Source organism: Protopterus annectens, chromosome 3.part1, assembly GCF_019279795.1.
Source record: "Protopterus annectens isolate FY-2018-M chromosome 3.part1, PAN1.0, whole genome shotgun sequence".
NCBI classification, from domain to species: Eukaryota; Metazoa; Chordata; order Ceratodontiformes; family Protopteridae; genus Protopterus; species Protopterus annectens.
Genome location: NC_056732.1, coordinates 852,306,989 through 852,331,819, shown reverse-complemented (window position 1 = coordinate 852,331,819; position 24,831 = coordinate 852,306,989). Strand labels below are relative to the sequence as shown.

General features: G+C 37.3%; 1 protein-coding gene across 1 annotated transcript in view; it reads right to left on the bottom strand.

Moving 5' to 3' along the window:
* The window catches only part of LOC122798301 (lysine--tRNA ligase-like), a 394,521-nt gene that overhangs the window by 319,049 nt on the left and 50,641 nt on the right, over nucleotides 1-24,831 (bottom strand). Inside the window, exon 2 of the mRNA XM_044067128.1 lies at nucleotides 17,256-17,328. Within this exon, the coding sequence (XP_043923063.1) occupies nucleotides 17,256-17,328 (73 nt within the window). The remainder of the gene's footprint in view (nucleotides 1-17,255; nucleotides 17,329-24,831) is intronic.

The window sequence follows — 24,831 nt, the reverse complement described above, 5'->3', positions numbered from 1 at the left end:
TATGCACTGGACTGAAAAAAAAACTCACATGGCAGTTATTAGGCAGATAATTCTAGCCACTGGTCTAACATGATATAACATTATAAAACACTGTTAGAGTAGATGGGTGTACTATAGTGGTATAAAATTTAAATCAACTATGTTCAAAGACAAATAAGCTAGTACACAGGTATCTCCATATACAAAAGACTCATCTGACATCATAGCACTAAGAATTAGATTGGAAAATAAGTACAGAGATATTATGAGATTACACCTTATAACTAACAGAAAAGAAACAAAAAAAATACAAAGGGATATAACTTACAAGCTTGTAACAGGAGCGTATGCGTACATTTAACAAGCAAAATGCAAAGGGATTTAATTTAATAATGTATGCATCAGCAGCATACATATTCATTTAACTAAATGGGACTATTGTTACCTGGGTTCATGGTTGGGCTAACCTGGTGTAATGGCATTACAATGGCTGTTTTCCTGACTTCCAAAATATAATTACTGGAAAGGTTTATTTTAAACAGATTAAGTAGGTGCTCAGATAGATCATATTTGGTACTGTTAATCAGGCAATCTGTACATAATCAGGGCCCATAGATGATGTCTTCTTATCTTCAGAGACAGCTGAAAGGAACTATCCCAATGTCATTATAGGAGATGACTGGGGCTGTGAAATCTGTGGAATACTTATTCCTGTAGGCAGAGTAAGACTTACACAATATTTGCCAGCTTTGATATTAGCTATTTCCCATTGGATTATGATAGGCAGTCTTAGTGTGGACTAATTCTGAACTTTGCTGGTGTTAGTTAACAAAATATTTGTGGTTGTTGTTGGTTTCAGTGGCTTTTTAACTACATGTTTGGCTTTGAGTTTCCTAATGGTATTCTTAAGCTCTTTGCTAGTTTATTTAAGTGTGTTGCCGAGGTGGGTAGAATATGTAGGGCTTATACTGTAGTATAAAACATACTCCTGGACTTCAAGCTATTGTTTCTTTATCTCTCAGGACAGAAAATAATGCTATTTTATATTTGCTGTAATTTTGTTTGACTCATAATTATTTTTATTTTGATGGAAAGTATTATTTGCAAAAAAAGAATGGCAATGGAGGTAAGTTTTGCCCCTTTATATACCAATATTTTTAAGAACTGTTTTGAACAAAAGTATACTTATTTTTCAGATATATTTATTACCAACTTTGTTTTTTTTTGTACAACATATTGACGATTGTCTTTATATTTCAGGATCCTGCAGAATGTTTTGATAGTTTTTTATTATATTTAAAATCTAATGACCTTGGTATAATTTTTTTTTGGCTCCTGTAGAGGTATGGTCATAACATTTTTAGATGTTAAAGTTACTTTAAGTAATGGAGGCATATATATACTTCCTTCTTTAGAAAGGAAACAGCAACAATTGCTTTATTATGGGCTAACAGTCAATACCCTGTTCATAATTTGAAACTATTACCTAAAGGGGAACTTATTTATGTTGCACAATTATGCAACACTTCTGATTCTTTTTATTTAGAAGTGTTGGGGAATTTTAATATATTTTTACAGCATGGGTATGAATATGATGATGCTTGGATGCCCCGAATTCTGTTTGCCCTAAAGTTAGTGAAAGAGACTTGAACCTATTTGTTTTATTGTCAAATATAGTAACATTGCAGAATGCATAGTCTTAGACGTTAAATTACATTGGCAGGCTTTATTTTGTGATGAATGTCTGGTTTCCATTCTTGCACAACAGCCATCTGTAACTTATTCTACTGGACTCAGTTTTAAAAAAGTTACTTTTTAGTAAGCTTGATTTTAAGTGACATAATAATAATTTACCTATTTTTCATACTGTTGGTACTAGACCTTGTTTGCTCTGTAAGATTTGTAGGTTTCTGGCCATGGATATCTTTTGGAGGTCTCCTTTGGGTACATATTCTATTTATGGATGGATTTCTTGTTGAACATCCATGGTAATTTATATTATTATATGTTCTTGTAAATTAATTTATATAAAAAAACTACTAGAATGGTGAAAACTAGAATATTGGAACATTTAGAAGACTGTTGAAATAGAGCATGGAAACTTATGTTGCTGAACATTTGTGAAAATATCATGATGTAATTACAGAACATAATAGTTTTTTGTTATGAGACAGGTTTCAAAGGTTGGAATGCAGAGTGAAAAAACAGGATAAAATAGTAGAGAGAATGGAAGCTATGTATATATTATGATTTAGAGAATGGACATCACCACTCTGATCGGAGAATGAACATTCTCCAGCAGGGCGTTAATGTAAAGGTAATGCCCACTGAAAAATGAGTCCACTGCTTCACAGCAGGATATTTAACTCCTGTGGAGCCTGGGCTTGGACTGTAAAAAGCTGACAGCTGCCGTTATTTTACACTCACTAAGCAGCGTTTTTCCTCTTTAACAAGTGTAAAAAAAAAATAAAATAGAAAAGTGTGTGTTGTGTCTGTCTGTATGTGAATGTGTGCATGAAAATGAGAGTAAGATCAATCAAGCCGTAATTTTATACTCGCTAAGCAGCCCCTTCTCTGTTTAGCAAATGTAAAATTAAAAGAAACATTAAAAAAGAAAGAAAAGTGTGTGTGTGTGTGTGTGTGTGTGTGTGTGTGTGTGTGTGTGTGTGTGTGTGTGTGTGTGTGTGTATGCATGTATGTATGTTTGTTTCTGTCTTTGTGTGTGAGTGTATGTATACTTGCTTGCATGAAAGCAGGTGTGGGTGTGTGTGTGTGCGTGTGTGTGTGTGTGTGTGTGTGTGTGTGTGTGTGTGTGGGTGTGTGTGTGTGCGTGTGTGTGTGTGTGTGTGTGTGAGAGAGAGAGAGAGAGGAGCAATGATAGCAACAGTTAAGAGGTATGCATACCTGTCAGCCTCTTAGCTCAAGAAATCTGGATAAAGCCTAAAATAAAGTGGGGATAAAGGACCTAAAACAGAGCCAGATTTTAAACATTGCTCTTATAAAACTAGAAAGTTGCTAAAATAAAATGATTCATTTTAGCATGCATTTTCCGAAGGAAATAAAACCTTAAACTCAAATGTATGTCATCATTTACTGACTTTAATCCCAATGATTGCCAACAAACCACACATTTTATGAATAAGGGACCAAAAATTAGGTAAGTATCTGGACATTTTTTGAAAATTGTATATTTTGGATGTAAAATACTTCCTTCCTCCAACACCCTCCTTGGCCGTCTTCAAAAGGAACCTTGACGATTGGATGGGAGATAGGAAATTCACCCTGGGGTCCAGGGAAGTAAATATTGTGAGAAGAAATATCCAGGGAATTGTTATGGCTAGGCTTGTAAAGGCCCTAGGGCCGATAGCCTAGTACCAACCTATGAACCTATGAACCTATGAACACCATTTACATATACTAGAGCAAATTTGAAACATTAGGCAGAAGAACTATTTACATCAAAAATATAAAAAAATAACAACAATATAGTAATAAAAAATTAGTAAGTAAAACACAATAATTTTATAGACAGCCCATTCTCTTAAGTGCAGTAATGCCCTCCAGGGTGTGTGGCATCGGCTCTCAGAACACCCTGCGCATGCACTATTTACACAGTAACACACAACCTGTTGGGCATTATGGCTTGCATAAAACCTTGGCACCTGATAGTCTGAGTACTGATTTTCCATGGAAGGTTTTTCTATAGGTTAACTGGCTAATGAGAAAGAGGGTTATTTGTGTATGTATTTATTCTCTTGCTGTATAGCTTACATATGAGTATTCCACCATAGCGGTTTATTTTTTACATTTCCCATTATAGTTGCAATGGTAGATTCTGCCTTACCAATATATGTAAGAGGGAGTGGAATTAGAAGACAGAGGATAGGCAGTGGCTTTAGCAATGAGTTCATTCGTAGGAAGAGAATTACAGTACAATTTATTTAGTTCATTAAGTAATTAAAGGTTTGCTTTTGAGAACTCCCTAACCGCAAAAGTATTTGGAGGGGAAGTACCACCAGTTTCAAGGAAAACATCACTGATTTATGGTCTGATTTAATGAGGGAAGAAGGCATGCATGGAAGTGTGTAATAAGTGGCCATATTTCTGAAGACCATATTAAGGAGTTTAGGTCCCTAGTAGGATGGGGAGTTAGCAGGCATTTACAATGTCACAAAAGCATTGGGCATGCCAAATGTTACTGGTGTGGGCCATCCATTTTATTTTTATTATTATTTTTTATTTTATTATTATTTATTTACTGACATTTGGGAAAGTCTGACTGGGCACAAGTGCCCTTTTTAGCGGAGGTCTGGGGAGAAAAGCTCCAAGGTAGCTTATTCAATGCAATCAATAGTTACAATAACACTACTCCAGTGGAAAGGCACTGGTTCTACAGTACAGAGAGATAAAGCCCTGAGTATAACTTCGGTGACCTGAGTTTGAGGAACAGCTCAAGTGCCTGATGGAGCTGACGGAGAGGAGGAGAAGAATAATGAGGCTTTGGCTCCCTGGTTGTCTTTCTTGAGCAGGGGGATGGGGATGATGTAAGGGTGTGGGTGGGCTGTTGTTGAGCCTCTGGTAGAACTCAGAGTCCTAGAGCAGCAGCAGAATTGAGCATGTGAGTGGATCTGGGGGTGGTCCTATTCTAGGGGCTGGGCAGGGCCTCAAAGATCATGCCTCACTGTAGCCCAACTTAACATATGTAATGCAGGCAGTTAGGAGATGGGACTGTAAATATAAGCCTAAAAATCTACATGTATCAGAAGATATGGCAACTCTGTGGACCCTCACCCTCTTCACATCCAACTCACTTAGCTAGTAAATACTGTTTAAAGGAATAAGAGGTTGAAGTGTCCAGCAGACATGTGAGAACATGATGCTAGGAATCAGAAGAAAAAAACAACATCACAGATGATACTATTGATCAGAATAAGAAAGTAAATAAATAAAGGTATTGGGATTAATGGGGATTTTTCCTAGGTGTTAAGATAGCAGTTATGGTCAGTAAGGGACTTATAGGGTGTTTCTTTCTCTAGCTATGAAATGATAGCTAATCTTGTGACATGGACATCTAGCATATCAAATTTAGGTGTTCAGTGGAATCAGTCATGAGGTGATGGTGTCCTTGGCAAATACTGATATGCTCACAACCCCCTATAATTGCCAGTTAATCAGAAGAGTAATAGGCCCTAAACCCAGGAAAAGAGGGAGGAAGTTTGTTCTTGGGAAACCACGTCTCCATAACTACACATATATCATTATGTCAAGCTGCAGGGGAGCCTCCTGTTTGGGCATTTTTATTAAGACTCCTATCACTGAGTGGAGCTGTCCTTCTGTGCTTCAAATTAGACTTTATTCGGTTAGAATGTCCAGCCAGAATGCAAACGCCATGATAGCATTTCAAACCATGCCTCACAAAGAAAGAATGCTTATCTGCTGTCTTGTCGCAAACTAGCACATACTGGATCTCCTTTGGAATAATACTAATTGCATAGTGAATTATTGAAGCTAGTTATCTTTCCTCAGTCTGGCTACATCATGAATTATTAAAAACAGTCATTCTGGATGATGACAAAAATGCCACTTAAGATCAATGTCTTTCCTGCCTTGGACACATGCATACAAGCTCAATTATAGCCTTCTGCATATCCTTCTTTTTAGAGTACTTAATGTCATTTAGTCCCATTTGGGCCATTATCAGGTCATAATTGTATTTCTCATGATGGGGGGGTTCTAAGACTCCTTCTTATGTCCTGGGTCCTGGCTCCAGAAAGACAGCTGTTACCCTGTTCTTATCCAGCATGTTGAAGATGGTGTCCATGTGCTTGAGAGTAGAATCATGTATTGCTAAAACAGTATCATGGGTTAATGCAGTTTCAGTGGGCCTTAAGGGCTTGGATTCTGTATCCTTCTTGTTCTTATAGGTATGTGCACTGACTATAGGTGAAGGTGGGGGTGTTGATCTATGAACTAATGGCAAAGGCTTCTTTGTCTTTAATTTTCATGATTTAGACAGTGCTTTCTTAACAACCTCAGTCTAAGCTGGTGAAGTTGTGGTGCCCTGTATTTAGATTTGTGTGTGTGTGTGTGTGTGTGTGTGTGTGTGTGTGTGTGTGTGTGTGTGTGTGTGTGTGTGTGTGTGTGTGTGTGTGTGTGTGTGTGTGTGCTGCGTTTATTCCTTTTTAATTTCTCCAAGTCTTTTAGGTTTCTACTACAATGATGGGAATGGACCCCATTCCTAAGTCAAAGTATGATTAAAGTTCATGAAATTAGTATTGTTTTACAAGTGTTCTTTGCAGCACCTGCAATGTGCCCAGTAATGACGCCTTCTGCAATTCATATAGAGTTACATGTATCAGTAACATATATAAGTACGGTTGTACATTTTTTTATAAGACCTGTTGCTCCTTCTACTACTGGAATTGTCTGGATATCCTTCTTCCACATTGCCCTCGCTTCTGCCTGCAAATCTAAGCATTTTATAACTTTGTGTCATTCTATACTTAATACACTGTGGTCACTGGCTGTAGCAACTTCAAAGATCAATGATACTTTTGTCTTCTTTTCACAGGCTACTACATCTGATTTTCTCGCATCTATTTTTTGAACTGTTGGCAATGGGAGATCCTGTGTGATATAAACGTCATAATTTCTATAATGCTGTGTGGCTCATGTTTCCAGTGTTTTTCAGCTACTTCAGTATTATAATGCTTGCACAATCCCCTCTGCAACAGTCTTGCCACGTTATTATGTCTTTCAGTATACAGTCCTTCTGCCATTAGTATATCACATCCAGCAACAATATGTGCGACTGTTTCACAAAACCTAAACCTGTCTGTTTCTCCCACATGTTCAATGGACTTTGTAAACCAACGTGTATGTAGTCCACTATCCTGGGACACCAATATTAACCTTTCATCTTTTGGTTTAAATTTACCTCTCCTTAACCATTCCTGCATTTGATCCTGCTCAACATGAGACTGTTCCAAGAGTTTTCCATACTTCCAAATATATTTATGCATTTTCCACATTTCTTGCCTTCTCATCTGAAGCTTCACCTTAGATTATTTATTTTGCTTTTTGACACATTCAGTTGCTGCCTGATTTTTATTTACTTCTGGTTTGATTTCCATTCCCACTTGATGTTGATGTGCTTCTGCTAAACTAAGCAAGGAAGTCATTGTAGATTTATTCTCCTTATGTTTCAAAACTTTCACTACATTTGGGTCTTGTAAGGTAAGCAGATATGTATGCAGTCCTACGATTGCAGATCTATACATGTAATCAGTTTTGAAGAGGCCCATACCTCCTTCAGAACAGGGACTATAGTCTTGGTATGCACTGATTTTTATATATCATTTGATGAGCATGACTCATTCTTTTTTTCCTGTCAAGCATATCCAACACCTTTTGGGGCCAGTCAATCACTCCAAAACTCTAAGTTAGGACAGGAAGAGCAAATTGGCTTGGACTTTCTTCCTAGATGTCAATGCTGTTTTCAGTATTAATTTTAATCTTCTAAAATATTCCTTAATTTTATTCTCATTTGTTCATGTTTTATTGTTGATCCTTCACAGTTCCCAAATATTTATACACTCCCCCTTGCTTGAGTTATTTTATATTGCATTCCTGTCACAAACTGATGTTTTCTTCGTGCTGCAGCTTTCCTGCTTTAAAGATCGCTTTTGTGCATTTATCAAACCAAATGACATTTCTGTTTGTTTTTTTTAATTTCTCCAAATCATTTGGGTTTCTAATACCATGATGGAAATGGACCCCATTCCTAAGTCATAGTAGGATTAAAGTTCATGAAATTAGTATTGTTTCAGTCTTTGATGTCAGCCAGAAGTGCTCTTCACAGCATCCACAATGTGCCCAGTAATGACTCCTTCTGCAATTCGTTTGGTGTTACATGTATTGGTAACATATCTAAATACGATTGTACATTATTTTTTATAAGACCCGTTGCTCCTACTACTATCAGAGCTGTCTGGGTATCTTTCTTCCACATTCTTTTTGTTTCTGCCTGCAAATCCTAATATTTTATGACTGTGTCTCTGTGTATGCAAGACACTGTAGTCACTGGGTGTGGTGATTTCAGTGATCAATGCTACTTTTGTCTTCTTTTCATGGACCACTATATTCAGTTTTCTAGCATCTGTCTTTTGAACTGTTGGTAATGGATGATCCCATGTGATGTAGACTTCATCATTTTCTATGATGTTTTGTGGCTCATGATTCTAGTGTTTTTCAGCCACTTCAATACCATAATGTTTGCACAATCCTCAGTGCAACAGTCTTGCCACATTATTATGCCTTTCAGTATACAGTCCTTCTGCTATTAGTATGTCAGAACCAGCAAGAGGTGTATGACTGTTTCCAATTTGGTTTTACAAAACCTACATTTGTCTGTTTCTCCCACATGTTCAGTGGACTTTGTAAACCAGCGTGTACTTAGTCTACTATCTTGGGCCACCAATATCAACCTTTCATCTCTTGGTTTGAATTTGTCTCTCCTTAACCATTCCTGCATTTGTTCCTAATCAACAAGAGGTTCTTACAGAAGTTTTCTATACTTGCAGCTATATTTATGGATTTTCCACATTTCTTGCCTTCTCATCTGGTCCTTCACCTTATAGTCTTTCATTTATTTTTTGGCACATTCAGTTGCTGCCTGATTTTTATCTACTTGTGGTTTGATTTCCATTCCTGCTTGATGCCAATATGCTTCTGCTAGACTAAGCAGGGAAGTCATCTTAGATTTATTCTCCTCATGTTTCAAAACCTTCACTACATTTGGGTCTTGTGAGGTCAGCAGATATGTGTGCAGTCTCACAATTGCAGATCTATACATGCAATCAATTTCAAGGAGGCCTATACCTCATTTGGAACAGGGAGTATATAATCTTGGCATGCACTGATTTTTATAAATAACCCGGTGAGCATGAAGCATCCTTCTTGTTTTCCTATCTAATCAGTCCAACACGTTTTGGGGACAGTCAATCACTCCAAAACTGTAAATTAGGACAGGAAGAGGAAATCGGTGTATAGCTTGGATTTTGTTCCTAGATGTCAATGCTGTTTTCAGGATTAATTAAAGTTATCTAAATTATTCCTTACTAAGTTTTATTTGCATTGTTTTATTGTTGATCCTTCATCAATTCCCAAATATTTATACACTCCCTGTTGCTCAAGTTCTTTTATATCACATTCCTGTCCCAAACTGATGTTTTCATGGTTCTGCAGTTTTCCTGCTTTAAAGGTTGCTTTTGCACATTTATCAAGACCAAATGATATTCTTATATCATCTGAAAAAGTTTTGGCAACTTGCAGTTGTGTTTTCAGTTCCTCATCTGATGAGCTATACAGTTTTAAATCATTCAGAAAGAGAAGAAGAGAAGTCTTTACACTTTGTTTTCTAGAAGCCAAATTATAGTCATGGCCTAAGCTGTTAAGTAAACAGCTTAATGGGTTATAGACAAAACAGAATAGCAGAGGTGACAGAGTCACCCTGGAATATCCCTCTTGGCATTTTTATCCCTGGAATAATAATTTGTCCTTTTTCATGGCTTAATTGCAAAGTGGTCTGCCACTGTTTCATGGCCACTGTAATGTAGTCGATCACTGTAGGGTGTACCTTATACACTTTTAAGCACTTTTTTATCCACGGATGTGGGATACTATCAAATGCTTTTTTATAGCCTATCCATGCCATATTTAGATTCTTCCTCTTTTTACAGTTCTCCACTATGACTTTATTTAACAACAAATGATCTTTTGTTCCATATGACTTTCTTTTATCACTCTTTTGTTCTATTGCCATATTGAGTTTTCTTCTAAATGACTATAAACTCTGTCGGCATCAATTCCAATGTAGAGTATATTCTTCGTTGGAAGGCAAGTGACTGGTCGATACTTTTTAGGGTAGCTTGCAGATTCACACTTATGAAGGAACATTGTTTTCCCTGTTGATAACCAGGTTGGTGTCTGTTCAGTGCGCGCATATAAATAGTTCTTACTCATGGCTAAATCTTTGTGCAAAGATGTTAATACTTTTAAGTTAGGTACTGCATCTGGGCCTAGGGTTTTCCAGTTAGAGGGTTTTCTTAACTTTATTTCAATCTCTCTGGTTATTACTTCATTCCATTTCATATCCTGTACCTTTAAACTTCTTATTCTTTCTTTTACTTCTTCTATCTGAAGAAATGTTGCCACTGAAGAAATGTATTTCTTTCTTTTCTGAAGAAATGTCAAGCAGAGGTCTTTATTTTGCCTCTGAAGAAATGTCACCGAAGAAAATTTCCAAAAGTAGACCAGACAAACTCTATACTGCTGTATCTGTTATTCTTTATTTGTCTCAGAACAAATTCTTGCCAAACAGTTAATTCTGTCAGAGCTATTTCAATTATATTATAACACAGCTAGACAGATAAGGAGACTAAGGCACACTTAGTCTAAACGTCACTACCAAGTGAACATACTGTCCAGTTTATGTACTCTTTTTCAACCAATGTTATTTTTAATGTCCTTGTGACTTGTTCTTCTGGTTTCTGTCTGTGTCATGAAAAAGTCCATGGTTATTTCATGCCCTTTTTTGGTCCTCGCTGTATCTGAAGACTTCACAAAAGTTTCTCCACGTCATCTTTGCGTCACTTGACCTGTCTGTATTTTATTTATTTATTTCTGCATCTGAAAGCCAAGAAAGTCAACTTCCTTATTTTCTATAATAGGGTGCATTTACAGTAATGCCCACAGCTATATGTTATTAATATCTAAGCTGAACATAACTGTTCTTGCAAAGCAAGCATATTATTTTGAAAACTGCTGTTTGGCCTTGCACATTTCCTTTCACTGTACACACAGTATATTGGGGAAAAGCATTTTAATTTACACAATATCTATCACTATCCATTTAGCATTTTTGTTATGTTATAAATACTTCTCCAAAATGTATCTATTTCTTCTTATTTTGGTGGTCTTTCAATTGTTTTTACCTTATTTCCCAATTCTCTATAAAACCTTTTGAGTCATCAATAAATTGCTTATTTTGTACTTTCCCTTTATATTTATCTGTGTATCTTCTAGGTTTTTCCACCTTTGCTGAGATTTTTAGTTTGATATTTGTGATCGTGGATGATATATCTTGATTTATTCTAATAAAGTGCATTACTTTTATCATGTCTTTCTAAGTATTTTTGTTGATTAATTCCCTCATCTATACTCTTCTGACAGTGACACATTTTGTCTTAATTACTTTATAGTTTTCTCTATTCAATACTTCACTGTTGGTATTTGATTTCTCCCTTTGCTTTCCCTCAGTATCCTGTGTTTTTATGGTAGAACTTTATCAGTTATTAATTTAGCTGCACAGTAATATATCTTGTTTACTTCTGTTATAGCGCATGGATCTCTATGGACAGTCCTAATTACTTTGTTCATTTGTTTTACCAAACAACTGACTTTTTGGGTTTTATTGACCTTCTGCAATCTATTTCTTTAATTGATCTTAATATGTCTATCTATCTCTATTAAATCAAGCAACTCTTCTCTTAGCTCATTTTCTTCTAAAGGGAGGGCACAATTTTTGTTTTCCATTTCCTGCGGGCATTCTATAGAAAGTTCTATAGCATCTTCCTGTGACACATTCTCGTTAATTTCATCCCATGCCATCCGTTGCTCTGTCATATGGGAACTCACTGGCCTATAACTCCTTAACATTGACTGTGTCAGAGTTTCCACAGTTTTCTGTTCCTTCCCTTGCTGTCCAGCTTCAAGTGAACATTTATACTGGTTTATACTGGTTTCCTGTGGAAGGCTCCAAAATATCTTTGTATGGCACCTGACCAATTGCTTCCAGTTCCACTGATTTACCTTTAATTTAGATGTCCATTGCTCTGTCCTGTTGTGGTGCTTTCTGAATTAGATTTTCTACACTGAATCCTTCACTTCACAGGTAGTCCATAACCTCAGTTCCTATTTCTTTAACTTTTCCATTACTAATTTCCTTTTCTACTTTTCCACTTTGTCTTCTTATTTTTGTATTGTAAAGTTTCCCATGTCCAGATTCCTTTGTATTTCTCTTCAAATATTTTTGGTGCTGCTCTTTTTGTATTGATTAGTTTTGCTTTATCCTTTGAATAGACATTGCACAATATTAAATATCTTTTTCTTTCCCATGTCCATATTTCTTCTTCAGATGTTTCCTGATCTTCCTATATTTGGGGGCTTGTTCCAGTATGCTGTGATGTAATCTTTGTTAGACCTTCTACACCAAATCCTTCACTTCGCAGGCACTCCATAACTTCAGCTTCCGTTTTTTTTAACTTCTACTTTACTAATCTTATTTTCTACATTTCCTCTTTGTGATATTATTTTTAGTAACTTCCTCAGGTTTGACAATAGTCCTTTATTTTTACCTCACAATGATTCTGTTTACTGAATGGCTTTTGAGATGAGAGAGTAGTCCCTGACTTTAATAAATACATATACTTCTCACATATTGAATCCTTGTGAGGCAAAAATAAAGGACTATTCTCAAACATGACGAAGGTACTAAACTGCCTGAAAATACTTAGTATTATGAGGCTGGCTACAGAATGGACAAGACCTGACAGATTCTATAATAGCCAGTGCAGTGAATGGGGTATGAGAAAACAGGTAGTTTAATAACCTACTCTTGGTACAAGACAGAACAATATAATGGATTGGACTAGAAAACTGTGATAATATGGGTTGTGGCTAAAGGAGATACGAAAATCAGCCATCACTCAGGATGCAATGACTAGTAGAATTTGGACACAATAAGTAATAGTGGTGGTATTCAGCAACAGTAATTAGTAACAAGTGACAAATTAAATTCAGATAATCTAATCAATAATATCAGGTACAATAACCCAGAACTAGTACAAATGATCAGTAGTCAGATCAAGTGCAACAAGGAGCTGAAGTAGTAGGTTAGTTCTGGATCTACCTAGCAGCAGCAATGAGCAATAGGCACTCATATACAATGGCTCCAGGTGCAGGGACTGCACAGTATTTGCTACAGATAGTCTGAACAACTAGTTCCAAGTGAAATACCTAGAGCAAGTAGTTATAGTGCACTAACAGTAGAACAACCAACATGAACAGCAGACCTTCATCATATAATGTAATCTAATGACTCCAGTGCAGTAATGTAGAGCAGTAGGTTTAAATGCCATAACAGTAGAGCAGTCAATAACAATCAATAACAAGCAGGTGAACTTGGTTTCTAACTAGTGTCAGTAATTAGTGACAGTGCAAAATTACCTAAAATAGTATTAGCAATAGCGCAGTTTTTACTTTACATATTGCCAGTAATGAGCAATAACCTACTAGGCTCCTTGGCATATAGTGATAGGACCCAGACTGTGACCCAGGTGACCAGGGTTTGATTAACAACCCTGGCACTGGAGAAGATGGGCAGTAATGAAACAAGGGTGACACAGTCTACTCACCTCTCTCAATGAGGAAGCGTGTGCATGCTTGAGGTCACATGTGCAGGCAGAACTGTCCCTGCTGGAGTCTGGGGAGGCAAACTTGCATGCGGGAAATTAGGGCATAAATAGAAAAACTCAAACCAACCCCTGAAAGCTACCTGAGTGATGCCCCTTCTCTGCTGACACTTAGTCCTGTAAAAGGGGATGAACGAGCCAAATGGCTGTTGGTGAGATGATTGATAAGAGCCAGCTGGGCAAAATAAATAAATAAATAAATAAATAATGTACAACAAACCAATAGCACTGAGGCATAACAGTAAATTTTTACTTAAATGTAATGGTAATACAATCAGTAGAACAGCAGTGCTAATGTTAGTGAGGTAAACAGAAGTACAATTAGTAAGTTAGAAAGTTAATGGAGATAGCTTTTTTACATGCAATCAATCAGTCAGACAATAAACAGACATTTTTTCCACTCTATGCAACAAACAGTGCAAAAATGTATGGAGACAACTTTTTTACATATAACCAATGAAATAAACAACATATGATAACAATTTACATTATATGTGATACAGGCTTACTCTCAGGCAAACAATAGTAGACAATGAGTTTCACCAGAATATGTCATGCCAGCAAATGCAAATTTCTTAAATAAGTACAGCACTAACACTGGGGGTCAATTAATTATGTAATAAAGAATAAGCATTATTTATTGCTAAGGATAATAAATAAGAATCATGATAATAAATATGTAACAGGGATATACTGAGTTTAGGCTTAACAATAAAATCAATCACAACAGTGCAACTAAACCAAGACAGAGAAGGTACTGAAATTTATACAGAGCTATATATAGCTAGAGATGGTGAATAACCTGGGCAGTACCCCCCCATTTGTTATAGAAATTTCCCATCATGGAATGTGAGTCTCCTACAGTGATGACTAAAATGTGACCTACATACCTAAAGAGGCCACTTCAAAGTGGTCTTTTAACTTATCATTGCAGAACATTGAATTTAATTTTACTACCTTAGAAATGCATACTTGTCCCTGAAAAGTCACTAATAATGACTGTCTGTGCTGAATATTAGACAGCACAGCTAACCCTCGAAGAGAATTGCAACTGGTGAAGTGCATGTTTAGGGCATAGTTTTGAAAGCTTGACAGTAAAAATCCCTTAACAAACCTGTATGGTGACTTTAGATATTTGCAGTTCAACACAGAACTGAGTTTGGTATTTCCTATTTAGGTTAGTATGAAAGCATGCGTGATCTTTTCATTTGTTCTTTTGCATTAGGAAAAATGTGCTGTTTTAATGCTTTATACCTGTCTCAGCATGAATGAAATCACCGAATACCCTACTTGCATCATTGTTGAACCCATGGAAGAAATATTCACTTTTGTATTTATTTTTGCTGGGAGAAAATAAAAAAAAAATGCTTTATGAGTTCCTCACTGAACTGGCTATTGTAAACTGTGATTTCTTTCTTGGTCAAATCATAAGAAAGTTTATCACTAAATTAATTTCACTGAGGAGTAAAAACACAACGTAGTTGTATAATAAGATTTACTTCTACATTGTTGAAAAGACCACCCCCCATCTTCTGTATACCAACTTCGCAGTCACACAAAGATAGGGAAAAATGAATGCACCACCCACAATGCTGCCACTTCTGGGCACAAACAGAAATTGTGCCAACAGTGATGTTCTGTGGAGCTTAAATCCATGAGTTGAACCCTCCATTTAGAAATTATTGACTGGTATAAAGGGAATAAGTTGGATAGGGCAAAGGGGGCAGCTGTACCAGGATGCATTTGTCAGGTGTTGATGGTGCTGGAGTGCAGCACTGGTATTGAATTATAAAGCCACACTGATACTGTGACTTTCTAAGTGAAAACTGATACTATATTTGCAGTCACAGCTGAAACTGTCTCAGTGAGCAGCAACTGTAGTGAGCTGCTTGTAGGAAACAGCTTGCTACTGTTTTTTTTCTCAACTTTGAATCAAGAGGGAAGCCAGTTCAGCATACTGCACAGAGTACCGGATGACCTAGCAATGGTTCTGCTACTAGTTTAGCCATAGAATGATCCTTTCATTTATATTTGTGATACTCACTTTATCAGACCATACCTCTCAACTTCTTCGCTCAAGAATTCAGGACAAAGAAAAATAAGGGGACAAAGGCCAAAATCATGGACATTTTAAAATGTTATTCTAATTCATGCTAAATGTTAACACAGCAACAGGTTTTGCATCAACACACTAACATTATGGACTGACTGTAATCTGCAGTGGCTTCCCAAAAAGTCAAATTTTATGAGCGACAGGGTAAAGATAGGAGGTAAAGTCTGGAACATTCTGCAAAATCATAGACAGGTATGGTCATGGCCATAGATCACATGGGAATCATGGTACTTGTGAAATAGCTCAGTACTGGCTTACATACTAATCCACATAGAGCTGCTGGTTTATTACCAAGAAATTATGTATGTGATCAATCAATAATATCCTTGGCTAACAATATAGCATAGTGATTTAAGATGATGAGCAACATCTAGTGACTTTCGGGAGACATAGGTTTTATTCCCTCCATAATCAGCTTTACAGTATATGACTCATGTCATGATTTTCAATAATGCCTGGGCATTGTGAGACAAAAGCCTACATTTTTCCTGTCAGACCACTGAGCCACAATCCAAAGGTTTGTAGTCAAGTATTCATTCATTATAAAGCATATAGTCTCTGACTGTGTGTTTTGCATCATCCTGGTACAATGATACTTAATTGCATGTATGCAGCAGACAGATTTTTTGGAAGGTAGTAGTACTTTCAGCTGCTGCGGAGGTCCCAAGATGTAATATCTGTCATCTTAAACTAAAGATTTATGCTTTACATTCCAGAGAGTCACCTGAAGATGAAGATTCTGAAAGCATCAGGTTGTTTCTTTTAACCAGGCCTGTGCTGTACATCTTTAAACATTAAATGATTTGCATCTTAGTATACTCTTTGGTGAGATGTATTGCACAATGAGCACCACTACTTTCTATAATAATAATTATTATTTATATTATTTTTTGCATTAGTTGCCCAAAAGTGTTGTTTTTCTGAAAAAGACAAACAATGGAATATCATGAACTTATTTATTTATTTATTTATTTATTTATTTTCAATTTGTGGTATTTAAGTTCCATATATCTAGGATAACTTTATTTGCATTCAAATTTAAAATAGTTTCATTCTGTAAGTTTCTAAAAAGTTACAAACTCCTTTGATGTAGACTTTGAAGTGTGTGGATTTCTACACCATCAGTGCATGTCTCAGACACAGCCATTGCTATCAAACTGTACCCAGATGCTGTACTACGTCAAAACCATTAAAATGGGGTTTCATACACACTGATGCCTGCTATGTGGTAAGTCTGTAGTCCAATTCCACACTGTGCACACACAGTACAGTGACAAGGCTTACAACGTGTGTTACCAGAGCATTGTCACACAATGCCATGCAATGAACTACACAAAGACACAGCTTGCTTCCTGACACATAGTCCCTGAAATTGCATGCCACTTGACCTAAGAGCTTTCATACAGTACAGTGTCAGGGGTTACTACTTTCTCTTCCATTATAGAATGGAATTTCACTCAAATCCTGTATATGTGAATAGTGTACAAGGCAAACTAGCAGCACTGTAAACAATCCCCGCTATGTAATGGAAAGTATATACAGAACAATATAGAATCCTTATAGTTCAGGAAACAATTAAATATAGGATAGCACTATGCACTGATATTCTGAATAGCTTTTGGCTTACTAACATTAGGTTCCAGGGTTTCTTCAGTGTCTCCTTTTCCTGCATGTTCTTTTTTGCAGCATTCTTGTTTCTTTGGTCTGCAAGAAAATAAATTGATATAGCATTACGAAAAAAACAAGTAAGGATGTTTAAAAACTATATCTTAGTATGCCCACAATATATTTTGTGGATAATTATGCTTATTTTGTTAACTTAAATGCTAGTTTCACAAGGAATGATTTCCAGTTTATTAGTCTGATAGTTCATGTTCAAGACAGCAGTTTGTCCAGCTGATACACAGGCAGCATTTACTCATTAACTAGCAGGCAGACTCATAAGTCTGGTGTGTGTGTGTGTGTGTGTGTGTGTGTGTGTGTGTGTGTGTGTGTGTGTGTGTGTGTGTGTGTGTGTGTGTGTGTGTGTGTGTGTGTGTGTGTGTGTGTGTGTGTGTGTGTGTGTGTGTGTGTGTGTGTGTGTGTGTGTGTGTGTGTGTGTGTGTGTGTGTGTGTGTGTGTGTGTGTGTGTGTGTGTGTGTGTGTGTGTGTGTGTGTGTGTGTGTGTGTGTGTGTGTGTGTGTGTGTGTGTGTGTGTGGGTGTGCGTGTGTGATGTGTGTGTGTGTGTGTGTGTGTGTGTGTGTGTGTGTGTGTGTGTGTGTGTGTGTGTGTGTGTGTGTGTGTGTGTGTGTGTGTTTTCCACGTTAAATACATAGCTGAATTTTATTAGAAGGGGTATACCTTCCATAACTCTAGTAAATGAAAATAATTCATGAAATTGAATTGAATTCATGAAATGAAAACCCTAGGCTTTTTTGGAACTCCATAAACTCACTCCTCAACACAGGCTTCAAAAATAACCCCTGTCCGGACCTAAGTAAATCTGACCTCGAATTAGCTTCTTTATATAGTCAATATCCAACCTAACAAAAACTTTTCCCAACAACAACCCATCTCTCCTACACAGTCCACCTCATCTAAGTCCCCAAATATTTTCCTCCCTATGTTTGAGCTTAAACCTGTCTCCACTAACTACATAAAAAGACTTCTATCCAAACTTAAACCCTGCTCCAATGCACCTGACAACATCCCCTCTTCCTTTCTCAAGTCTGCTGCCGTTGGTATAGCTCTTCCAATTAGTATCCTAATTAATAGATCCATAAATGAATCCTATGTCCCTAAACTCTGACATTCCACCTTTATTCTTCCTCTCCACAAGGGAGGCAAAAACACTAACATTTCAAACTTCCACCCTTTAGCTCTTCTCTCTCCAATCTCCAAAATCCTAGAAAAATGCATCTACCTCCAACTTATGCCTTTTCTGACTAAAAACCAACTTCTTACCCCTACCCAACATGGCTTCCAACCAGGACATAGTACCATAACAGCTCTACTCTCATTCTTAGAAACTGTCAATCAAGCCCGAGATTCTGGGAACTTCATATCCACAGTGCTCCTAGAGCTCACCAAAGCATTCAATACTGTTTCCCATAAACACCTTCTAAGTCACCTCTCAAACCTAAATCTCTCCCAAAACACTCTTTCCTGGCTCTCAAGCTATCTGTCAGATAGATCTCAGGCTGTGAAATGGAAAAGAGGCACCTCAACTTTCATATCCACCCCTACTGGAATACCACAGGGGTCCATCCTTGAACCAATGCTGTTTAATATCTTTATCAGTAACTTTCACTCTGCTGTTCCTAATGCCAAAGTCATCCAATATGCAGATGACTCAACACCTCTCTGCTCTGCCTCTAACCTCCCTGAACTCCTATCTAAAACTCAGACTGCCTTCTCAGCTACTGAGATCTGGATGAGCCAAAATCACCTTTCTCTTAATGCTAACAAATCTAAAATACTACTATTCATACCCTCAAAATCTTTCTCTTTTGATAAAAATTCCTTCCAAGTCCTTAGCCAAAGCAACTCTCCGATCGAAGTTGTTCCCTTTGCCAAACTACTCGGTGTAACTATAGACGAATACCTCAAGTTCAACATCCATATTCAGCAAAATATAAAGAAAACCCACCAAAACCCAGGTATGTTATACAGGAACAACCACTTCCTCTCTACTTCTACCAGGCATATTCTGGCCTCCTCTTACCTCCTTTCCTCCCTTCTGTATGGTGCCCCACTACTAACTAGCCTATCCTCTTCCATCACTTCCAAACTTGAAAGCTGTTATAACAAAATTTTTAAAATTTGCCACCAAAGCCAAACATTCCATGCATCACTGTGTTACCTTCCAATCCCTCAAATGGTTAGAATTCACAAATTACCTGTACTTCCTCCAGCTCACTACAGCACATAGACTAATATTTAATCCAACCAAATGCCCAGCTCTAGCATCCTTCCCCCATACACCCCAAATAGAACTCTCAGATCTGAACATCAAAACTTAATAAATGTCCACAAACCTAAACCTCCTGCTGGACAACTTCTCCTCTCCTTCTCCTTAGGTAAGAAATGGAACTCTCTCGCTTCCACACTAAGGACAGTCAAACACAAACAAATTCAAAACTCAGCTTTACACCTACCTCTCCTCCAAATGGAAATGTAATTGCATTCTCCCTATCTAGAATTCTTTAGCAAAAGACCATGGGAGGGCATCCTCCTGAGTTCCTAAGCACCGTATAGCTGGCTATAAACTTCTATAGGTAATTCCCATATGATCTCTCACACTCTGTAAATATTGTCAATAGCTTTTGACTTTTGACTTTAACAGCGTGAATTTGTTAAAATGTATCTGCATATTTTTCCACTATGGGCAATATTGCTCGCTCTTTGTATTATGTGATATGTATTTGTACTTGTACTTTTATTTTTATTGGACTGCTATCTTCACCATAATCTGTTTCATGTAGCTTTTCTCCCTGGGCCTCTACTGAAAACAGGCTGTATGGGCCCAGTGGACTTCCCCAGTAATCAAACTGGAAATAAACAAATAAATAAATAAATCTTTATGGATTCTGTGATACCAAAACTTACCTTTTCTGCTTCTTTTTAAAACAAAGAACATAAATGCTAATGTCATTTTAGAAGAAAAATATTCTCTATGGGATGTGAACTATAGGACATGGATGCACCTGACCAGGATATATAATGACATGTACATTTTTGACTTTGTTGTCTAAATTCACTTTTGAGGAGTGTATCTCATTGCATTATGAGCATCCTATATGGCTTATTAGTGACATCTATAAAATCTACAGTTATGCTAATTGTGTGAATTGTATAAAACCTACATAGTTACATTAACTACTCCCCAAAATTACAAAGCCATTTGGATTTTGTTTCTACATTTTATAGTCAGAGTTGAACTTCAGCCACTTGTAAATCAAAACATTATACCACTGTTTCTGTAATGTCATATTCCACCAAACTCTATTTTCAAATTTCAGGAGAATGCAGTATTAAATTAGAACTGACATGTTATTCTTTTTGTTTGTTAGATGCAACTCTCAGTTTGTTTTGCTGCATAAGGTTTCAGGAGTATAGTAATGACGTGGGTCTGTTGGGAGAAGGATTTAGAGAGGAAGTCTGCCAATACTGTAATGTGTGGTAAGTAACTATCTGATGTGGTACCCGAATGTCACCTCACAATGCTATCAAGTGCTGTGCCCAAGCATTGCCACACAATGCTATCAAATGCTGTCAGAGCATTGCCACACAACCTAGTATCAGATGCTGTGCCCAAGCATTGCCACACAATGCTATCAAATGCTGTCAGAGCATTGCCACACAACATGGTATCAGATGACATGTCCAAGTATTGCTGCACAATGCTATCAAATGCTGTCAGGGCATTGCCACACAACCTGGTAGCAGATGCGGTGTCCAAGCATTGCCATATAATATGGTATTAGATGCTGTGCCAAAGCATTACCATAATGTGGGGAATTAGCTGAAATGGTGCTCGCTTAGCATGCGAGAGGTAGCGGGATCGATGCCCGCATTCTCCAAGATCTTTATGGGAGGGTGGCCTAATGGTTAAGGTGTTTGCCTTACAAACACAGGGTGCAGAGTTTGAGTCTCACAAGGGATAATTGGCTAGGCTTAAAATGGCTCAGAAGGGCAGTTACCTTAGTACTGAACTATGAACAAATTGCTATCAGATGTTGTCAAGAGTATTAACATACAACATGGTATCAGATGCTGTGCCGAAGCATTGCCACACAATGCTATCAAATGCTGCCAAAGAATTTCCATACAGTGGTATCTGATTGTTAAAGCACTGACACATAATGATATGCTGATAATAAACCACAGAAGGAAATATTTTGAAGTCTAGATATACACTTGCAGTGATTATTCTTTATCAAATACAATCAAATGCTGCCAGAGCATTGCCACACAGTGCTATCAAATGCTGGCACAGTATTGCCACACAACATAGTATACTGATAATAAACCATATAAAGAAATATCATGTAGCCTAGACATATACTCGCAGTGATTATTCTTTATGCTGGCTTGACCATAACCCCTGTTTCCATGTTTACAGCACTTTGTAGCTTGAAAAGGTGCACCTTTATATCACATTTGCTGTACTTCCTAGCTATTGGTCTTTTTTTGTAAGTAAGAAAGTAGATGTTTTGAATATAACGCAGGAACAAAACTATGACTGTATTAAGTGTATTTTTAATTAATTTTAACTTATGTGCAGTTTTTGCAAGCAGTATAGAGTACCGTGATGATGGTGACCAAAGCACAGAGAGCCTTTTTCAACAAACTGATATAATTAGACACAATATGTCATAACAGGATAAAATCACAGTCATCAGCATCCTATAAGGAGTGTGTGAGAGAGAGAGAGAGAGAGAGATGGTATTCTGTATTTTGCCTTTGACCTGACACATCAACATTCACTCACCACATGTGCCTTGCTTGCTCTGAAGTAAGTTATTAGGGTACAGTAATTCTCTTAGATACAGTCAGCAACATAGCAAAGCTTAGCTTAGATGTTTTTCTTTATTTATTTGAGACTGTCCTGCAATGTTGTTTTAAATATTTCCTATGATTTTGAACTGTGGTGTAAATATAAGTATATACTGAGTATTTTCTTGTTCTTTTATTCTTTATTATTAAATATATTTAAACCTTTCATTGTGGCTGATCTGTCTAGAGATATTTAAGTTCTGGGAGCACTTGCATATTTGTTTTGTGACACTGTGTAGGCCACTCCTAATAGCCTCACTGTTGGTCAAACTACCATTTGATAGTAACATTACACAGTAAGATTGGACACCCTTTGTTAAGGGCCTTAAAGTAGCTGATAAGGAGTGACTGGTGGCAGTACCTTTATAGTCTGTGCAGAAGGGGGCACAGCTAGTAAACCTGTACCAGCCTTTCACAGGTGTGTCTGTATAAATCAAACCTCAAAGAGTATGTGTGTCAGCTACTTAGGCAGGGACACGAAGCACTGGTTGGACAGAGAGGGTGCTGGAGGTCTTGGCTTGGTCACTCAGCTGAGATCTCAACTCTATAGCTGTACCAGTAGGGAGTCTTACTGGCAATCTGGAGAAAGAGGGAGAAACCAGCCCTGGACTGGTTGTGGTCTCTGTGTGCTCTTAAAGGAAATTACACTTGATGCAGAGAGCTGCATCTGGAGATACTGTTAGTGTACCTGTCATCCTCCCAATGTACGTCCTCACTGGTGCTAGTGGTGAGGATTGAGGCTCCTTGATTACTGGACCAGAGGTGGGGCATCACAGTGTGCATAATAATGTATTATTTCATAAAATACATATATCAAATAGAGTAGATGGTCTTTCAAGTGCTTTGTTGTTTGCACTCAGATACAAGTATTAGAATAAGTTATGTTCCCCTCGTTTTCTTCTGATAAATTTTACTTACATAATGTGCACTTATTCATGAAACAGTGCATATCTTAAGAGTGTGTGTGTGTGTGTGTGTGTGTGTGTGTGTGTGTGTGTGTGTGTGTGTGTGTGTGTGTGTGTGTGTGTGTGTGTGCGTGCGTGTGTTTTGGGGATGATATTGCAGTGTTTCCTGGTGGTGTTGTGATGAAACTGGTACTGCCACAGGTCTGTGGCATCACAAAGCAAATCAAATAAAATAATTTTGTCATTTTTTTGGACAGTGGAATACTGTAAATACATGCTGTGTACCTTGAACACCACTTAAGTATAAAATCCATTTTCAGATCTACTGCAGATTACCAGAGTTAGAGTCAAAGGACAAGTATTCACAGAATCCTTGTTGCCAAATTCTTACATAACCCCCTTTAAATGTAAGTGTATGTAAACTACTCCAATGCCATAGTACCATGTGGTAGGACGCATTTAGCTGGGGAAGGTGCTTTTCTGATTAGAAACACTGTGCATAGCAGTCTGGAGAATTCTATTTTATCAACTGTTAACATGAACTAATAGTTGTGCCCCAGTTCATTTAGATTTGAACTGCTTCCTATTACCCCAGGAGCTGCTTAACACACAAAACAGGGAGCAAGCCACAGGCTAGATACTATCAATCTGTTATACGGACCCTATTTGTAGATGAAATTATCAAACCACTGCTGAAGGAAATAACTTTTGAATATCTAGAAACCTGTGTGGCACAATAGAATGTATTCACAACAATAAGGCTCTGTTAAACAACTTTAACAAAGTTTAAGAATGACAGGTAAATTTGTCTTTATTAAAAAGAAAAAACTGAGTAAGGCATTAGAGTGATTTCACTCTGTTATTTGATAATTTAATGACAAGTTGGTTTGACACATCATACATTCATGGTTCATAGTATTTATGGATTATGCTGTTGTTCTGTCTTTCAGCTTTTCCTGGTTAGAGGTTGCCACAGCGACACTCCGGTCTGCTAATGATTGGCAGTAGATTTTTACATGCCGAGTTGCCAGCCCTGACACACAACCTTCAATGAAGGTATGCCCATTCATGCATGTCTCCACACAGAAGACGCTCTAGCTGAGAATCGAACAGGACAACATCTTACTGTGAGGCGACAACGCTACCGCAGCACCATTACCGCAGTTTTTATTATCTGTTATTCCAATACATTGTTGTCTTGAATCACTCATTAGGGGAATATAACAAACTCTGAAGGTTTTTCTTTTCTTTTTTTTTTTTCTTTTACACATTTGAACATAATTTGAATAATGAAGTGCAGTGGATTAGCAAGGAGGAAGTAAGGATAGCTATGAAGAGGATGAAAAATGGAAAGGCTGTTGGTCCAGATGACATACCTGTGGAAGCATGGAGGTGTTTAGGTGAAATGGCAGTGGAGTTTTTAACTAGATTGTTTAATGAAATCTTGGAAAGTGAGAGGATGCCTGAGTAATGGAGAAAAAGTGTTTTGGTTCCGATTTTAAAGAATAAGGGTGATGTGCAGAGCTGTAGTAACTACAGAGAGATTAAATTGATCAGTCACAGCATGAAGTTATGGGAAAAAGTAGTGGAAGCTAGGTTAAGAAGGGAGGTGATGATTAGTGATCAGCAGTATGGTTTCATGCCAGGAAAGAGCACTACAGATGTGATGTTTGCTCTGAGAGTGTTGATGGAGAAGTACAGAGAAGGTCAGAAGGAGTTGCATTGTGTCTTTGTGGACTTAGAGAAATATATGACAGAATGCCT